At 43.6% G+C, this 18,361-nt stretch overlaps 1 protein-coding gene across 3 annotated transcripts in view; it reads right to left on the bottom strand.

Annotated features, from left to right (window-relative positions):
- The window catches only part of SPAG17 (sperm associated antigen 17), an 80,162-nt gene that overhangs the window by 49,017 nt on the left and 12,784 nt on the right, over positions 1-18,361 (bottom strand). For all 3 annotated transcript variants that reach the window (XM_081844695.1, XM_081844694.1, XM_081844696.1), the window contains exons 6-14: positions 17,204-17,398; positions 14,568-14,749; positions 12,329-12,469; positions 10,171-10,249; positions 8,333-8,424; positions 7,686-7,823; positions 7,496-7,606; positions 4,617-4,767; positions 1,653-1,880 (exon numbers count right to left, since the gene is read on the bottom strand). In XM_081844695.1, the coding sequence (XP_081700821.1) occupies positions 1,653-1,880; positions 4,617-4,767; positions 7,496-7,606; positions 7,686-7,823; positions 8,333-8,424; positions 10,171-10,249; positions 12,329-12,469; positions 14,568-14,749; positions 17,204-17,398 (1,317 nt within the window). The remainder of the gene's footprint in view (positions 1-1,652; positions 1,881-4,616; positions 4,768-7,495; positions 7,607-7,685; positions 7,824-8,332; positions 8,425-10,170; positions 10,250-12,328; positions 12,470-14,567; positions 14,750-17,203; positions 17,399-18,361) is intronic.

Genomic DNA, 18,361 nt, shown 5'->3' with positions numbered 1-18,361 from the left:
AGGAGTACACCTTTGGGAGTAAAGTCAAATCACTGGAGAGTTACAGTGCCTGTTGTTGCCTATAGAGGCCAATATGGGAGAGACATGTTTCATTGCAGGTGGGGCAGATGAAGGCATCTGGATTCACTAGTAGAGGTGCACCATGGTGTTTTCTCTCTGTGTGTTCTTAAGTAGCATACCTGCATTATTTAGTACTGTACGGTGGTACCTTGGGTTAAGTACTTAATTCGTTCCGGAGGCCTGTTCTTAACCTGAAACTGTTCTTAACCTGAAGCACCACTTTAGCTAATGGGGCCCACCACTGCTGCTGCGCCGCCAGAGCAAGATTTGTTCTCATCCTGAAGCAAAGTTCTTAACCCGAGGTAATATTTCTGGGTTAGTGGAGTCTGTAATCTGAAGCGTATGTAACCCGAGGTACCCCTGTAATCTGTTTTATGACCTCCACATTCTCTCATCCTACTCTGTGGCAAATATAGATCAGGCCCTAGCAGCCAAACTTTTTCTTCCTTATTCTAACTGCCTTGCCTTTAAATCCTCTTCCTACTCTGCCTCTGAGCCCTCATCATCCCTGCTTAGCTAGGATACAATGGTGCCCCGCAAGACGAACGCCTCGCAAGACGGAAAACCCGCTAGACAAAAGGGTTTTCCGTTTTGGAGGCGCTTTGCAAAACGAATTTCCCTGTGGGCTTGCTTCGCAAGACGAAATGTCTTGTGAGTTCCTGCGGGGTTTTTTCCCCTCCCCCCCCTTTTCCTAAGCCGCTAAGCCCCTTATCAGCTGATCCGCTAAAAGCCGCTAAACCGCTAATAGCGCTAATCCGCTAAGCTGTCAATGGGCTTGCTTCACAAGACGAAAAAACCGCTATACGAAGAGCCTCACGGAACGGATTAATTTCGTCTTGCAAGGCACCACTGTACTTCCATCTATTTCATCCTTTGGCTAACAACACTTAGCTTTCTCCTATCTCTAGCTCTTCTTTTGGGTTTTTCAAAATAACCACTTTCTCTGTGATCTGTGCAAAATGTGTATGCAGAGCCATCTTGAAGATGCCACACGTCACCATTGCAGACCAGAAGCCTGAGAACAGGGGCTTCAGCAATTTTGCTTTGGGTGTGGGTGTGGACCAAGGCAAACAATGGCCATGCTGGAAAATGTATCTCTTGGCAAAGATGACTTACAAAGCATGCTCTAAAATCTCTTTTTGAACTTGTGCCTTTACTGCCCTTTGTTTCAGCAGCAAATGTATATGCAGTGGTACCTCGGGTTAAGTACTTAATTCATTCCGGAGGTCCGTACTTAACCTGAAACTGTTCTTAACCTGAAGCACCACTTTACCTAATGGGGCCTCCTGCTGCTGCTGCACCGCCGGAGCACGATTTCTGTTCTCATCCTGAAGCAAAGTTCTTAACCTGAAGCACTATTTCTGGGTTAGCAGAGTCTGTAACGTGAAGCATATGTAACCCGAGGTACCACTGTACATCTTTCAGTAAGAGGTCTAGCAATAACACGCACCGTTTTAATACATGGTTGTGAATTTTTCTTGATTTTACTGTTTTATCTTTCATAAACAGCTTTGAGGTGTGGTTTTTTAAACAATCAAGTGATATATAAATTTCATTATATAAATAAATAAAAATTATGATAACCTCCGTACCTGATTTGTTCAGATATTCCTGTGAGAATTTTAGGTCCATCAATTCTTGTCTCAGTTGTCTGGCAAACTCAGCAGGATTATCCCATGGGATGTATGAAATCTCATCACCACCACCAAGCATTCTGCCACAGCCTTCTAGCTGTCCAGAGTCATCTACCTTTGTCAGCCTCAGACTTTCAAATGTAAACACTTTAAAAGCTCGCTCTATTTCAGCCCAGTTCATCTGTTCTGTAGGAAGATCAAGGCACAGAAAGTAAACTCAGCGATGTCAGCAAAGTGTGTCCCATGATGAGATATTTTTCCTACAGGCACTAGTCACTTTTCATTGATATACAGGAATCCCTCCCACTTGCGCATGATTGACTCATGCGCATCCATGTTTATGTGTGGTGCCAGGAAATAGTAATTTAATTCATACCAGGAAATGGAGGGAGAGAGCTGGTGTCGGGGGCTGGACTGAGGAGGAATTGTGGGAGCTCCCCCCCCCCTTTTCTGAACCTTCCCAAGGGCAGGAGGACAGTATTGATTTAGAACAGTGGTTTGCAGAGGGGCATAGTCCAGAGGGGGAAAGCTGGGAAACACTGGGTGAGGAACAGCTAGAAGAGGAAATGCCAGGAGAGAGACAGCTGGCAGATTCAGTGTCCTTGCAAAGAATCCCTAACCCTTCTTCGCCTAAGACTAGATGGGCTTTGAGAGTGATAGAACAGAAAGTGTAGCGGCAACAAGCTCAGATTACCAGATGTAGGAGTGACATAGATTAATGGGGACGGAGGGGGTTAACCTTAAGTGGGAGCAATGCCGTTTCTAGAGAGATATGCATTCCTTTCTCTCTCGCTGTGATTATTAAAGAAACTAACTGGTAAGAATGCTCCTTTTGTTTGATCTGTTTATTTACTGCCATCAGGGGAGGGATGCAGTCCCCCAAAGCCTGACAGCTGGAGAGTCCTCGTGGCTCGTGAGGAGACCCATCCCAGAGCTCGAAGAGGACTTCAGTAAGGGCAGGGAAGGGACTGGAGGTGCAGCAGGGCTTTGTTTAGGCTGCTCAGCCTCCCTGCCTAACACCTGACACATGGGGTAGCACAGCAGCAGCACAGAGCTGGGTGATACCTGGTTTTCAACACTGTATTCAGCAGCTGAATATCGTGATGTACTGATATATCACGATGTCTGGAATTGCCCAACCCTATCACTCCTGCTCACCTCTCAGCTGATCAAAGCAATTTGAACTGGCGATACATCGTGGCTTCCTGGCTGCCGCCAGCACAGCTCAGGCAGGCAGGCGGAAATGAAGTGCCGGCAGCGGCTGGCGAGTCGCAATGTACTGCCAGCTCAAAAAGTCTGAAACTGGTATTGCAGTTTGAAGGCCATACCAGTTTCAGACAATTAATCGCAATATCGCCCAGCTCTACAGCTGCAGCCACTTTCCCACACATTCTCCAGGCAGCCCCAGAGCTTCAAGTCCAGTTGTGGATCTTTTTTAGTATAGTATTTTTTATCTAGGTTGCACAGAGAGTGGCAGAGCGGGCATTTAAAGGGTGTTTAGAGGGTGCTCCCCACTTATGTGATTTCCACTTATGCACGTGGGGCACTGGAACGTAACCCCTGCATAAGTGGGGAGTCGCTTGTACTGCGTAGGAGTGCAAATATCCAGAGTGTGGGGTCAGGTGGGATTACTATGAGGAATTATAAAATATGCATCAAGCCATTGTGTCCACGATGAATGCATTGTGTTGACTGGGTTTGATACATTGGCAATAATTTCTGAACAAATCCCACAACCCTCTGCATCTCTGGCCATTTTCTCTACTGTCCATTTCTCTTGCTTGACAAGTCACGTTCACAGCCCAGTTGCTTTGCCAGGCATGCATCCTGGGCCATAGAGATAGTGGGCAAGTTTCTTTGATGTACCGTATTTTTTGCTCTATAAGACGCACCAGACCACAAGACGCACTTAGTTTTTGGAGGAGAAAAACAAGAAAAAAATATTCTGAATCTCAGAAGCCAGAACAGCAAGAGGGATCGCTGCGTAGTGAAAGCAGCAATCCCTCTTGCTGTTCTGGCTTCTGGGATAGCTGCGCAGCCTGCATTCGCTCCATAAGACGCAGACACATTTCCCCTTACTTTTTAGGAGGGGAAAAGTGAGTCTTATAGAGCAAAAAATACGGTAGCTTTTCTGATATGTTAATCCTAGGATGTTAATCTTAGGGCCAGGAAACAGATCTCACATGAAGGTGATAATGATCGCTGTCCTCCTGGCCATCCTTCTTATCATGTATATTGCTTGTTTATCACCTCAGGGGTTGCCAAATGTACTCCTTTGTAGTTCTGTTCTTTGTTTACCCCAGAAATATGTGTGCTTAATTAATTTTGGTAGTTTAACTTTCCCCTAGTGGGGTTTGTTGAACTGCTCAGAAGAAATCTGATTGGTTCTTACGAACACTCTGTAAAAAGTTCTTTTGTGAATAAAACGACCTGGGCCGAGGGGTAGAGAGAGAGAGAAATTATTATACGTACCCTTCCCAGAGTCTTGCTGGTTCAAGCCTCTGTGTGTATTCTTATTAATCAGAGTTCAATCCTTCCTTTACTTTGTGAACGCCTCAGTACTGTACTATACTACTTATTTTTAAAAATACAATGTACGGCTTACAGCCCAGACTTATGAATTGGGGAAAGGATTCAGCAACAAGACAAGCAATGACTTGCACTGCAACAGGTGAAGCACAGTCCCTTAGTGCCTGGCAACCGGAGCAGAATTAAAGACAATTGTACCCTATTTACCAGGAAACCTCTCTTATTACCATTTACAGTTCACACTTGTACCAGCCTCTTCAGGCCAAGGGAGGACTATAATACATTAAACAATGTGTGAAGGGACTCAAACCTTTACCTGGTCCTATAAAAATACCTTATAACAACCTTTTGGGACTTTGGGGGAAACTGTTGACAGTAAAGGAAGCATGTTACCGCTAGTGCAATAGTGCATGAACTCATGGATTCTGGCAAGGCGTCTGGTATTGGTTCCAGGTGGCGGAAGAGGGAATTTAAGAAGATCCACCAAAGGCAGTTTGCACATCATTTCATCTTCAACCTTGGCTGGGTCTAAACCACCCTGCATCTGAAGCGAAAAAAGAAACCAACAAATATTAACCAATGTTAATGCCCTATATATCCTACATAAAAATATTCCTGAACTTGAAAATTTAACTGAAAACTGGCACTTAGAAATTCTGGAGAGGGACACAAGTATGCCATAGTTTACACCCATAATGCAATCCCGTATATGCTTGCTGTCACTTCTCTGCATGCAATGTTGTAGCAGCACTTACGCTTTAAAACTCCCTGCCTATAGATATCAAGCAGGAACCTTCGCTGTATTCTTTTTGGCACCTGTGAAAAACAGCCTTGTTTAGACAAGTCTACCCAGATGCTTAGAAATGCGAATGGGAATTTAATGTTTTAGTATTTTTAAACACTTGCATGTTTTAAATCTTAATAATACAGTCATACCTTGGTTCTCCAATGCCTTGGTACTCATACGTTTTGGCTCCCGAATGCCACAAACCTGGAAGTAATTGTTCAGGTTTGCGAACATTTTTTGGAAGCCGAAGCTCCTGCAGCCAATTGGAAGCCGCGCCTTGGTTTTTGAATGGTTTGGGGAGTCGAACGTACTCCCAGAATGGATTACGTTCAGGAACCAAGATACCACTGCTGCTGTTGTTGTTGTTGTTGTTGTTGTTGTTGTTATTTCTCCCTGATTTTGTCGTTTCATCTTTTGTTAACCACTTTTAAATAAGATTTTATTGTAAAAAAAAAAAAAAAAGATTTTAGGAGCAGCATGAAATTTTATTTGAATGTCAGGTCTTAGTGAATAGCAAGCTCTGTAACTGGCAAAAACTATTTTCTTTAAAGCAATATGTTCTCATACACACACACACACACACACACACACACAAATATAAGTATTCCAAATCAATACAAATCAGTCCAAATTATTTAAATTTGATCCAATTTCTTTTAAAAAATAGGTTTCCCGCTCCTGCTGCAAACATATGTCCATTATTTCCTGATGTAGCCATTTCATTCTTTGTTAATCTCCTCTTCATCCTTCTCTTAATGCAAAGTGATATGTTCTTCTACTGGGTAAAATGAACTGGGCAAATTCTGCCCAGTACAGGGGGGTAGATGGTAGAAGCAGTAACCTTGGTCGCAGCCATGCAAAAATAAGGAACAAAAGGTATTTACACCAAATAAGGAAAGATATTAACACCAAATCAGTACTGTAATCTAAAATGTCACACCGTTTGGTAGTCAGTTTGATGTTACCATGGTTTGGCACTATATTGGGAGTGGGAGAGTGTGTAACCAGATCATATAATTCATTTCACTATTAAAGTGATTTCTCCACCCCCACCGTTCAGCTTGGATACTGAGATCCAACTCTAAGGGCTTCCTGGCAGTTCCCTCACTATGATAAGTGAAATTACAGGAAACCAATCAAAGGGTGTTCTCAGTGTTCTTAACAACACCCTAGTGGTCTCAGGCCCTAAGGAAGTTAGATTGGCTTCCACCAGAGCCAGGGCCTTCTCAACACTGGCTCCGGCCTGGTGGAACGCTCTGTCTCATGAGACCAGGGCGCTGCAGGATCTGATTTCTTTCCACAGGGCCTGTAAGACAGAGTTGTTCCGCCTGGCCTTTGGCTTGGAGCCAATTTGATTCCCTCCCTCCCTCTCTTTTTTCTTTTCTTTTTTCTTTTCCTTCTCCTCCTGTGATGAGGCTACATTTTAATATTTTAATGTTCCATTATTTTAATGTTGTATTTTATTTTTGTTTTTAAGTTGTAATCATTCATCTTGTTTTTATTTTGCTTGTAAGCCGCTCTGAGCCCAGCCTTGGCTGGGGAGGGCGGGGTATAAATTAAAAAATATTATTATTATTAGTAGTAGTAGTAGTAGTAGTTGCACCCGCCCTGTGAAACAGCCTCCCATCAGATGTCAAGGAAATAAACTATCTGACTTTTAGAAGAAACCTGAAGACAGCCCTGTATAGGGAAGTTTTTAAACATTTGATGTCCTACTGTGTTTAAATTTATTGGAAGCCACGCAGAGTGGCTGGGGTAACCCAGTCAGATGGGCAGGGTATAAATATATTATTGGTAGCACTGTGGTCTAAACCACTGAGCCTCTTCGGTTTGGCAATTGGAAGGTCAGCGGTTCAAATCCGCACAACGGGGTGAGCTCCTGTTGCTCGGTCCCAGCTCCTGCCAACCTAGCAGTTCCAAAGCACGCCAGTGCAAACAGATAAATAGGTACTGCTGTGCAGGGAAGGTAAATGGCATTCCGTGAGCTCTGGTTTCTGTCACGGTGTTCCATTGTGCCAGAAGCGGTATAGTCATGCTGGCCATATGGCCCGGAAAACTGTCTGTGGACAAACGTCAGCTCCCTCAGCCTAAAGCGAGATGAGCGCCACAACCCTATAGTTGCCTTTGACTGGACTTAACCGTCCAGGGGTCCTTTACCTTCTTTACCTAAAATAATAATAATTATTATTATTATTATTATTATTATTATTATTATTATTACGCAATGAGTGTGAAGTTAGTTCCAGCCTCTGACGTCCTTTGGGTCCTAGCAAATTTATAGGAAAATGTTCCTACTTGCTATTTCCCCCTCAATGTTCAAAGTGTCATAATTTCGCATTTAATGCTACTGATGAAAGAAAGAAAGAAAGAAAGAAAGAAAGGAAGGAAGGAAGGAAGGGAAAGGAAAGGAAAGGAAAGGAAAGGAAAGGAAAGGAAAGGAAAGGAAAGGAAAGGAAAGGAAAGACTAAACTGCACCACATTCTACCTTTAGGAAGTACAATCTCTGGGACAGGGTATCATGGTAGTTCAGTATAAGAGGCCATTTCTGATCCGTGGTCTTTTCTTTATTTTCAGGATAAAAGGAGTTGTAAAGATTCTGTTAATAAAAGTAAAAACACAAATTTAAAATATCTATATTTTAAAACAACAAAATAGTAATACTTGGCAATACAAACCTTTTTCTCACTCTCAGGAAGGGCAAGAGAAGGCAGGATCGAAACCATGTGACTTGCAATGGTATGATCCAGCCCATCTTCACGAGGCTCTGGAACCACCAAGCTTGGTGGTGTAAGATTCTGTTCTGATGCAACAACCTAGCAAAAGAAAACATAAATAGGATAACTCCATGGCTGTCGTGGATAGTATGAGCATCAGGATAGTCAGAATACCAGCAGAATCCCAAATATGTCTATTGTCAGGGACAAGGAATACTGGGACCCACCCAGCCTAGGGTGGAGTCACTATAAACAACAACAACAACAACAATTTATTATTTCTACCCCACCCACCTGGCTGGGTTTCCTCAGTCACTCTGGGTGGCCTTCAACAGAACATTAAAAACAGAATAAAACTTCAAACATTAAAAGCTTCACTAAACAGGGCTGCCTTCAGATGTCTTCAACAACTATGAAAACTGTTCACTGAGAACTGGGATGGTTATAACTGAGAAAGATCCATTTCCTAGTTCTAGTGCTAGAAAAGCAGTTCTCTCCCCATAAGGTCACTTTCCCATGCATAACGTGTGAAGGACTTTTAGCTGCACACAAAACCTTTTTTTAAAAAAATGACAACTATTCTTGAATATACTGAAGACTGTGCTTACCTGTTGCAACATGCAATCTAGTATCAAGGCAACAGAAACAATCTCATCTGGGACTGGGTTCAGGAGGTCATTATAATATCTCATGTCTACATCTGTAATCAAAAAGTAATGTTGTCCTTTCTTCGTATATAATATTTGTACCGGTCTGTCATCACACTGAAATTTGTGCGGTCACCAACAGATGGTGCTAGCATCGCAAAGTGTCATATGAACTACAGTGTATTGACAATCTAGGGTGGGGTTTCCCCAAGAACCAAAAAAGCTTGAGACCAGCAGACCCAGCTCTGAGCAGTATGCAGGCAAGTCTCTGGCCTAGTTCGACCCCAATGACCCTCCGTCCTCATCTCTGCTCAAAGATGGGCCTGCTATTGATAAAACCTATCTGGTGTTTCGCAACTTTCTAACTAGTTGCAGGACCTTAGCTAGACCTAGCAGAGTAAACGCAGAATCCACAGAAGCAATTGGCAACTTGGCTGCAGACAGGATAGATGAAGCAGGAACCAGGAACTTGTAGTTAGGTGTTCATTATATACAGTGGACTATTTACAGGAACAGAACAGAACACGGATCTTTTGCTAGCTCTCTCTGATTCGACTCACAACTCCTACACTGACACAGAACTCTGAACCTCTGAACACTGAACTAACACATTCCAGTTAGTGGGCCATTAATTATCATTCCCTTGAGAGAGCTTGACCAATCAGGGAGCGGTTTCCATGTCTCTGTTATCACCAGGCAGACTTACTCCTTCAGATTGCCTTCTGGCTTTCTGCCAAACCTTAATTGACTCTGTGTGAGTACACAGTTTCCCAACACCTGCTGAGCTTGGGTTTTCTCAGCCTACCAGAACCCCCCAAACTCTTGTATTTGGGCATGGGCCTCCTGGGCTGTGGAAGGAGGAAGCATCAGCAACAGTGTTGCTTCATCCTTAGTAGTCACTGCCATGTCCTTATGGTGGCTGTGGCCTGGAAAAGTCCCCAGAGGAGGCTGGCAGCTCCAGAGTCCATTGCTTCAGCAGGAGGAAATATCAGGAATTCCCCCCCCCCCAAGCTATTGCAGAGATTGGCATAGCTGCTTATGGCATCAGCAACACCACATATGCGGGTGAGGAAGGAGGAGACTGCTTGGGGTTGGAGAGCAGAGATGAGAAGGGGGCAACGAAGAGCTACAAAATCACCATGTGGATGTTCCATGTGCATGGGGAAACTTGGAAGGGAGGTGGTTTGAAAAAGGGGGGGTGAAGGCGAAAAGGGGAGGTGCAAATGCGGTTGGGAAATAGTGGTGGCTTTAGAAATGGGGAGGTGAAAAGGGAGGTTAGTAATTGCATTGGATAGGGAGATCTAACCGGTTAAATGGGAGTCTATGTGCAAGGAGGAGTTGCGAAAAAGGGAAGGAGTGGTAGCTTCAGAATTGATGGCGAAGGCAAAAGGTAGTTGCAATGTGCGGGAGGAGGAAGATTCAGGAGGTTAGGTGCAAGATGGGTATAAGAAATGGAGCTGTAGTTGATGGGAAGAAGGGATAAACAACGGCTGATCCTCCATATTTGAGAATATAAAATCTACCCTGAAATAAACAGCAAGTTTTTGACATTCAGTATGCCTTGATGCAATAAAAATGATTAAGAATTGCTTCAGAAGGCATCTCATTAAGAGAAGTTGGAATTTTCAGGTTCTGGATGGCAGCTTGAATCAAAACTCATCACATCACAAAACTCATCACCCCACTGCTATCTGCAGAAGGTTTACACATATTTTGCCCTATTTCTCCAGCATGTTGAAAAGGAATTACTCTTTCCAATGACAAAGTTTAGGAATAACTTGAAGACACTTCACACATACCTGTTGTTAAAACTGGAGCGGCAGGCTCTTCCGCTGCCTGCTTTCTCCTTGAAGGTGTAGGTGGAGCAGCAGGTGGTACCTTGTGAAACAAAAACATTTATGACAATACAGCCGTCTTATATTCAAATCTTCAACCCAGTTATTGCAGCACTTGAATGAAGTATTTAAACAGGCTGTCAATTTTGCAGCTGGACACTCTTTGTGAATAATGTGATGCAAGGAACTACTGCAGGTTTGAGTCACATAGCGTGCTGGAGGAATCTTGGGATCACCTGGAGGAGAATTTCTGAATTAATGTAGAATTTAGGCTGCCCTTTCCATGACTTAGATGAACCCCCGCCTTTCTGATACAATTCACACAACCAGTTTAACCATTTACAAGGCAACCTATAGGTCAAAAGGCATGTCAAAATTAAAATGTCTTTGCCAGCTGACGAGAGGCCATCTGGTCTGGGACTAGATGCCCTTGGCAAGGAATTCCAGCACCTGACAGCAGCCAAGAAAGCCGTCTCTCGAGTCTCCACCAAATGTACTTCAGGACAGAAAGATGGATGTCTCCTGAGGATCTTAAAATCCAGATTGGTATGGGTGAATAACTGCCCACATAGTCACATAGGGATTTGTAGATCATAACCAGTATATTTAATTCTGCTTTTGCGAAAGGGACAGGTAGCCAGCTCTGGTCTGGCTTTTGCTTTTTCAACCGGCTAAACTTTATGAGTAGGCAATGTCCTATGGAGAGCCTGTAGTAGACTTGGGCTTTAAACTGTAAAAAGAAGGGTTATTTTCTACGTCGTCAGACTATGTCATACATTACTATAAAATACCCGCCCCACCCAAAAGTCCACCGTCTCACCTGATCTTTGGGAGGTTCACTACCTCGAAATGCAATGAAATATTGCTGGGCTGCAGCCTCCTGCTTCCTAAGCCTGTGCAATGTCATAAATAAATGTAGGTCGCTCCTATGACAAATGGCTGTGGCTTCCTGTGCTGCTTCTTCCGGTCCCTCCTTATCCATGCCCGACAAAGGGCTCCTTTCACCCCCTCCCCCAGGCATCTTGAACCCTTGTTCCAGGGAGTCCTTGGGTGGGAGAGGGGTGTCGTGCCTCTTCTCACTTTTTCTGTGTTTTGAAGTCAAAAAGTGCTTACATGTGCAGTAGATACATGAGTCTGTGTGTACAGGTATGTGGTGGGTGAGTAAAAAAGGGGGACTCATATCCCTGTGGAGCAGGATTTGCCCTACAGTAGCAAATGCAGCAGGCTGCTGTGGCATTATTGAGTCTGGTGGAGGTTAGATTGTATGTGGAGCTGAGAGTTGTTATAGGGGAATCTCCCCATACCTCAGACCAAATGGGCTCCTTCTGTAATGTCTTCACTGATACATTTTGGTACGCCACCCCACAACTGGCAGGACTCCTATGGATCCTGGCTTTGTGGCTGGAAGTAAGAACGTAAGAACCTGCGAGATCAGGCCAATGGCCCATCTTGTCCAACGTCCTGTTCTCACAGTGACCAACCAGATGCCTGTGCAAAGCTCAAAAGCAGCACCAGAATGCAACTCTCCCCACTTGTGATTCCTAGCAACTGGTATTCATGTACTTTGTGTACTCCTCCCTTCTTTGCCATTTGGGGTGTTTTCTTGTTCTTTACTTGTGCTTGGATCAGGTATCAGATCCAGGGCCCTGCAGGATCTGATTTCTTTCCGCAGGGCCTGTAAGGCAGAGTTGTTCTGCCTGGCCTTTGGCTTGGAGCCAATTTGATTCCCTCCCCCTCTTTCTTTTTCCTTTCTTCACCTGTGATGAGGCTGCATTTTAATGTTTCAGTATTTTAATTGTTGTATTTTAATCTTGTTTTTAAGTTGTATTCATTCAACTTGTTTTTATTATTGCTTGTTAGCCGCCCTGAGCCTGGCCTTGGCTGGGGAGGGCGGGGTATAAATAAAAATTACTATAAAAATTATTATTATTATATAAGTGCCCCAAAGTAGCAGCAGGATCATAGAATTCCCCAGTGACCTGAGAAGTAATGGCTTCTGGACCACACTACTGACACCAAACTATCTACTAACTAGATGATGCATATTTATGCAGAAATGTACTCCTATGCACAATTTTACATGGAAATATATCTGCTACCAAACATGGACGTGGTCTCTGACCTCAGCCTTGCTCTTCTTTTCTACTACGGGGACATTAATAAATTTGGTGGATTTCAAGTAGTGCTGATGCTGTCTTTTCCAGTCCAGGCAGTCATACATCAAACATGCCACAACTTCAAAGAGCTCCGTTCCAAATTCAAGCTACACAAAAGAAAAGGAGGAAATATAAAGACTGGCTTTATAACATGCAGAACACATGGGAACTCAGCCAACTTCTAAGCAATGAATTATACATGTTATTGAATAACACAACAAGCATGATTCAATTTGAATGCATTTTAATATTAATATTATCCCACCTCAAAAAAAGCCCAGATTTCCATTATGGGAGAGTTCCTATTTGTTCTTCCACTCACCAGCACGTGGCAGTAAATCCATACCTCCAAAGACCAGAATTCCAAGCTAAATGACAACTACAGTAAATGCTTTTTCTTCCCATCATCTATTTAGGAGAATGTGGTATACAAGACATATTATTTTGCAAATGAAGCTTCTGTTTAACCATGCCCAATGATCAGAGATGAACAATGCGGCAGTTACTTCCCTGTGATGCAATCTCACACCCCTAAGGAATATGTTGGAATTATCCAAGCAAATTATCCAAGCACATGGCATGGCACTGACGGTTGACAAGGCACATTGGAGACTGGAATGCAAGCCAGGAGTAGCAGACCTCAGAAAAACCATTTCTCTTAGTCAACCAACTGACACCCAACTGGACACATCTCCAGTTACAATGCTGCACCACCCAAGGGGATATAGACCATCACAAATAAACAAAGTTTAGCTACATTTCTATCTCCCCTCCTACTGTATTTTGATTACTACACTAGTCCCTAGGACAGGTATGGGAAACCATTTTGGTGTCAAGTGCCACAGATGGGCCAAATTTGACAAGTGGGTGTAGTCACCCACCTGTCATGATGACATTATACAAACTGACAGCTGGGTTGTTCCAACTATCTGTCAAAATCCCTTGTATAGTTTTGCAAATCTTGCCATGCTTCCCCTTTAAACATTCAATCTTGGAGGCTTATAAGCGGAGGGTGGGGAGACTTGTAAAGCCCTTTAAGCAACTGAATGTGTGAGCTTCTTTCTCCTCTTCCCCACCCTCTGCTGCCTGCTTGGGATGGGTAGGAGGAGACAGGAGCCTTTAAACATCTGGGCAGGCAGCAGGGCGAAAGGAGTCTGTACAATGCAGGCGTCTTTCTACTCGTTGCCACCCGCTCAGATTTTAAACAGAGGAGCGCTCTCCCTTTCAGACAGCTCTTGATTGAACCTCTGCTTTTCAGAGGCTCCAGCACAACTGCTGGGCTGCTTGAACCAATGAATGATGCAATAACCCTGTCCTCCCGCCAATCAGCTGACAGCACCAGATATATCAGTTGATGGGTGTGTGGGTGGGCACAGTTTAGGGAAAATGGCTCCGTGGGCCAAAGTGGCCTCCCTGGAAGGCCAAGATTCACCATGGGCGGAAGGTTCCCCATCTCTGCTCTAGAAAGCCTCAAACTGAACCTTAAGGGTATACTGATTGGTGAGGGACTATGCTAAACCTCAGGGTTCAGATTAACAGCTATTCCCACTCCAGAATTAGAAACAAATGTCACACCATGCACTATTGCCCACTTACCCCACACAAATGCTTCTTGTAAAAGACAATGGGCACAAGAGAATTCCTCCCATATGGCCTGTACCACCCCCAAATCTGATCCAAAGCGTTGGAGAAGGCCCTAGATCAGTGTTTCCCAACCTTGGGCCTCCAGATGTTTTTGGCCTACAACTCCCATCATCCCTAGCTAGCAAGACCAGTGGTCAGGGATGATGGGAATTGTAGTTCAAAAACAGCTGGAGGCCCAAGGTTGGGAAACACTGCCCTAGATCCTATTTAGGGGGCACATGGGCAAGGAGAGCAGGGAAATGATCAGTGGCGCAAGGAGAAATCCATGCACTAATGGAATCTGAAGAAGTGTGCATGCACACGAAAGCTCATACCAAGAACTAACTTAGTTGGTCTTTAAGGTGCTACTGGAAGGAATTTTTTTATTTTGTTTTCACTAATGGAATGTTAACCTTAGTGCTACATCAAATATAACCCAATACGACTAGCCAGGGCCTTTAGTTCAGGGCGAACTCACAGGAACTCAGTTCTGGCACCTCTCAGGTGGGCACCATTGCCATTCTAAGAAAATGAGGGTGAGTTCTGGCACCATATTTCTAGAAAAATAGCACTGCTACTAACCAACATGTCAGTGTTACTCCAGTCAGCAGGAAAGGAAGACTCATTGACTAGGTGATGGAGTCGAGCTATCTGAAAAAGATTTGATCCTGGTTTCCCACTATTCAGAATTGGCTCCAAATATTTCCAGAAGGTTTTCAGGTCCTTGGCAGCTTTCTGCTTCTTCTTCTTTTCAGCTTCGACAACTAGGGTTGCATGAGCATGGAATTATTTTAGCAGGCAAGTATGCCCATAGAAAATCTTAAACATACTTTGGGCAAAAAGGATTAAGCCACGGTCAGCTCACTCTTTTGCAAAGCCTATTTAATAATCTAAGCTTTGGCCAGATAACATGATACGTAGGAATGGACGAATCTGTCAACTTTGGTTTCTTTCGGTTTTGTCATATTTCCAAGTTCAGTTCTCTACCTTTCCATGACAGCTTTTTTTGTTAAGTCCTCATGAAAACTGATCAGCATTTTAGTGAGAATTTCTCCTAATTGTGACGGACTGCTTGGAAGCAGAGGAATGGCAGGAGGAACCAGCTGGGGAACCCAAAGGGGGAAGGGCTCAGAGCCCGGGGAGCGGTGGTGGGACAACAATGAGCGGTCAGAAGGAGATGAGGAAGAGGAGGTGTCGAAAGCTGAAGAGGTAACAGGGCTTAGTGAGCTGGGAGTCTGTGGCAAAGACAAGTCCAGAGGCATAGGAAGAAGCTGAAACAGGCAAGTGGGAGGAGGGAGGTCAAGAATCAGGCTGGTGAAGCGTCATGGGTATCTCCCCCTCCTGCTGTGACAAGCTCCCTTCTCCCCAACTCCCAGGAATAGAAGAGGCATAGAACAGGAGGAGCAAAGACAGGCACAGTCTCCGATTGCTGAGGGGGGGAGCCCTGGAGAGGAGGAGACATAGACGGTTGTGGGGAGGCAGGGAATTTTAGTCTTGGCAACTGATTTCATAGAGCAAGACTTACAGGGAGTAAGCTGCTGTGCTCATTAGGCCTGAAACTCAGTCAGGTCTGTGAAGATCGTGTTTTTGCTAATAAAGAGTTAACGCCAACTTGGAACCGTTGGAAATGGCCAGCTCGTTCTGTGACACTAATGTACACGTTTTGTAAAGCAATTTCCCCTAATGTAATGTGCTTCTTCCTCCTTTCCTGTTTGGTCTATTCTTTTGAATAGGATGTACTCCTCAATTTCTACATTCCTGTCATGAGTTTCATATTAAGAGCTCAAATTCATCTTGCTTGTTTCCCATACCCTGGGCTTTAGTATAGAAACTGAAACCACAAGTCATTCCCTCCAGCTGTTTCTTTAAATGAAGCTATTATTCCCAGTACTAGGTATTCCTGTCATCTGTAATATTGTCTCCCTCCTGCACAGAATTTAGTTTAAAGCTTTCCTGGGCAGGTTCACAAGACTCTTAGCAAACATACTCTTGCCAACTGCTGTGAGGTGCAAGCCATCTCTTACCATAAGTCCTTCCTCAAGGAAATGGAGACCATGATCCAAGAAGCCAAACCTTGGATCCAACTTCCTCCTTCCTGCTGCTTGACTTTACAAATACTCCCATTGCCTTTCTTTCCTTCCACCTGTCTTTCACCTAGCTGCAGCTTTTGCTGCACCTAAGGAGACCCTGACCCAAAGCACCAGCCTAGAATAGAGGCCTCTTTTTTGTTGGCTCCATGGAGCTATTAAGCAGGAAGACTCAACCATCACTACTGATGTTAAGAAAACTCCTGTGGCCCAGGGGATCCCACAGTATGATAGTGACTTGGCACAGAGTGTTTTTGAATTACTGCATTATAACAATGCAACAAATAAACCTTAATTAACATAAAGCACAAGAGCAGCTGTTTGTATGTTTCCATTAAGATCTTTTTAAGCATTTAAGTGGCAAAGAGGACATTCATCTCATCAGAGGGCACATGGATGAGTTGGTTGTCTACTTCCCCCCACCATTTGAACATGCCCAACTCTCTCCCTTCGATGCTGGACTGGGGTGCACTAGCTTGGGATTCTGATGGCTTCCAAGGGTCTAAAGGGTTACGGGAAACCCGGCAGAGGGCCTTCTCGGTAGTGGCGCAAGCCCTGTGGAACACCCTCCCATAAGATGTCAAAGAGATAAATAACTACACAAACTTCCATAGACATCTGAAGGCAGCCCTGTATCAGAAAGTTTTTAATGTGTGATGTTCTATTGTGTCTTTGTACCAGTATATTGTTGGAAACTTCTCAGAATGGCTGGGGCAACCCAGCCAAAAGGGCAGGGTAAACAAAATTATTATTATTATTATTATTATTATTATTATTATTATTATTATTATGTTAGTATGCACTTGTTAACTATAAGTGAGTTTGGGGTGGGAGGATGAAGGATCAGTTTGACTCCCTAGTGTTTTTCTGCAAGGACTGTGCCCTGTGCCATGATCACCCTTACTTATTACTCTTCTGATTCATCCAGAAATGGACTTAGCTCAGCAATAAGATACAGATTTTAAAGTCTATTGAAATATCAATAGTATATCTTGGGTTTTGGGGTTTTTTCCCCTAACAGCTAATTAAAGTGCTCAAAGTATGCTACAACAAAATTGCCCATCTAAAACAAGAATAAGAATGGTGGATTTTCAGTTTCAAATAACATGCAATTGCTAATCATCAGCTCACCTTCTGCTTCAAGAAATGGTTCTTCCTGCAAAGCAACTCCTTCCAGGTGGGTCTGGAGTGGCTCATAATTGTCAGAAGAAATCTTAATGACACTTGCAACATTGATCCCAAGATCGGATAGCACAGGCAGAAGTTGAGGGTAGGGAAAACCACTAATTATGAAATAATACTGAGCACCGTCATCTGGTTCATCATCTGTTCAAAACATCATACAAAGCTCATTGGTTTTATTAAAGCATAATATTGAGAAAGCATCCAAATTGGCATATATATGGTTACATGGCTTGCATGCAAGTTATTTTCCATAAATACGTCTATTACAAATCCTGCTTTTCAAATGCATGAAACCTTTGAAGACTTACAGTTTGGATTGTATCATATGCAATTTATAAGGGGAGTGGGTTTAACTCAGGAGGGGGCAGGGAGGCTGGGAGAAACCCTTTTGAAATAAGGGTTATTAGTGTGAAACTATTTAGCTAACATTTAGTGTTTGGAGAGAGTTGATAAATGTTATGTCCTGCCAAAGTAGTATCATTCCCTATGTTGTCTTCAGAAAGGCATTTCCAAGGAATGTTTTTCCTGTCAATGCTGGACTGTGCTGCCATGGAATGGATGAAAGAGGCAGTATAGGCACCCCTTATTTTATTTCTGAGGTGTTCCCCAGCAAGCATTGCCAAAGCTATAACTGACAGGTGACATTAAAAGGGTTATACCATATTGAGATTCACTGAGCAAGCAATGGAAGGCAACATGGGGGTGGGGGAGCATCCTATCTCCTTTCATGGGAGCAGGAAATGGAAACAATTATCCAAGGAAAACCCTGCTCTTCCCTATGCCTGTTTATTCAGCACCTGAAATGCTTCTGGATAGAAGGCTCTCCCTTTTGCCTGTGTGCACAAGGCAGTCACAAAGAGACATGAAAGACCTTCTCTAGTATTTACAGGCAAATTTTGCAACCTGTGAGCCTAAACATGCTTTGCTGAATGCTAAGTTCCTCTTGAAACTAGCAGGACATATTTCTAAAAAATATGTGAAATCTAAAAGCAAAGATCAAAAGGATTTGCTTAATCGTCATTTACTGTCTTCATATATTCTATGTTTACTGGCTTCCTGTAATTTAATTTATTACATTCTAGTATCATGTCTCGTATGCTTGTG

Source organism: Podarcis erhardii (assembly GCF_964252035.2).
Source record: "Podarcis erhardii genome assembly, chromosome: 17".
Taxonomy (NCBI): domain Eukaryota; kingdom Metazoa; phylum Chordata; class Lepidosauria; order Squamata; family Lacertidae; genus Podarcis; species Podarcis erhardii.
This window is presented reverse-complemented; position numbering and strand designations above follow the sequence as displayed.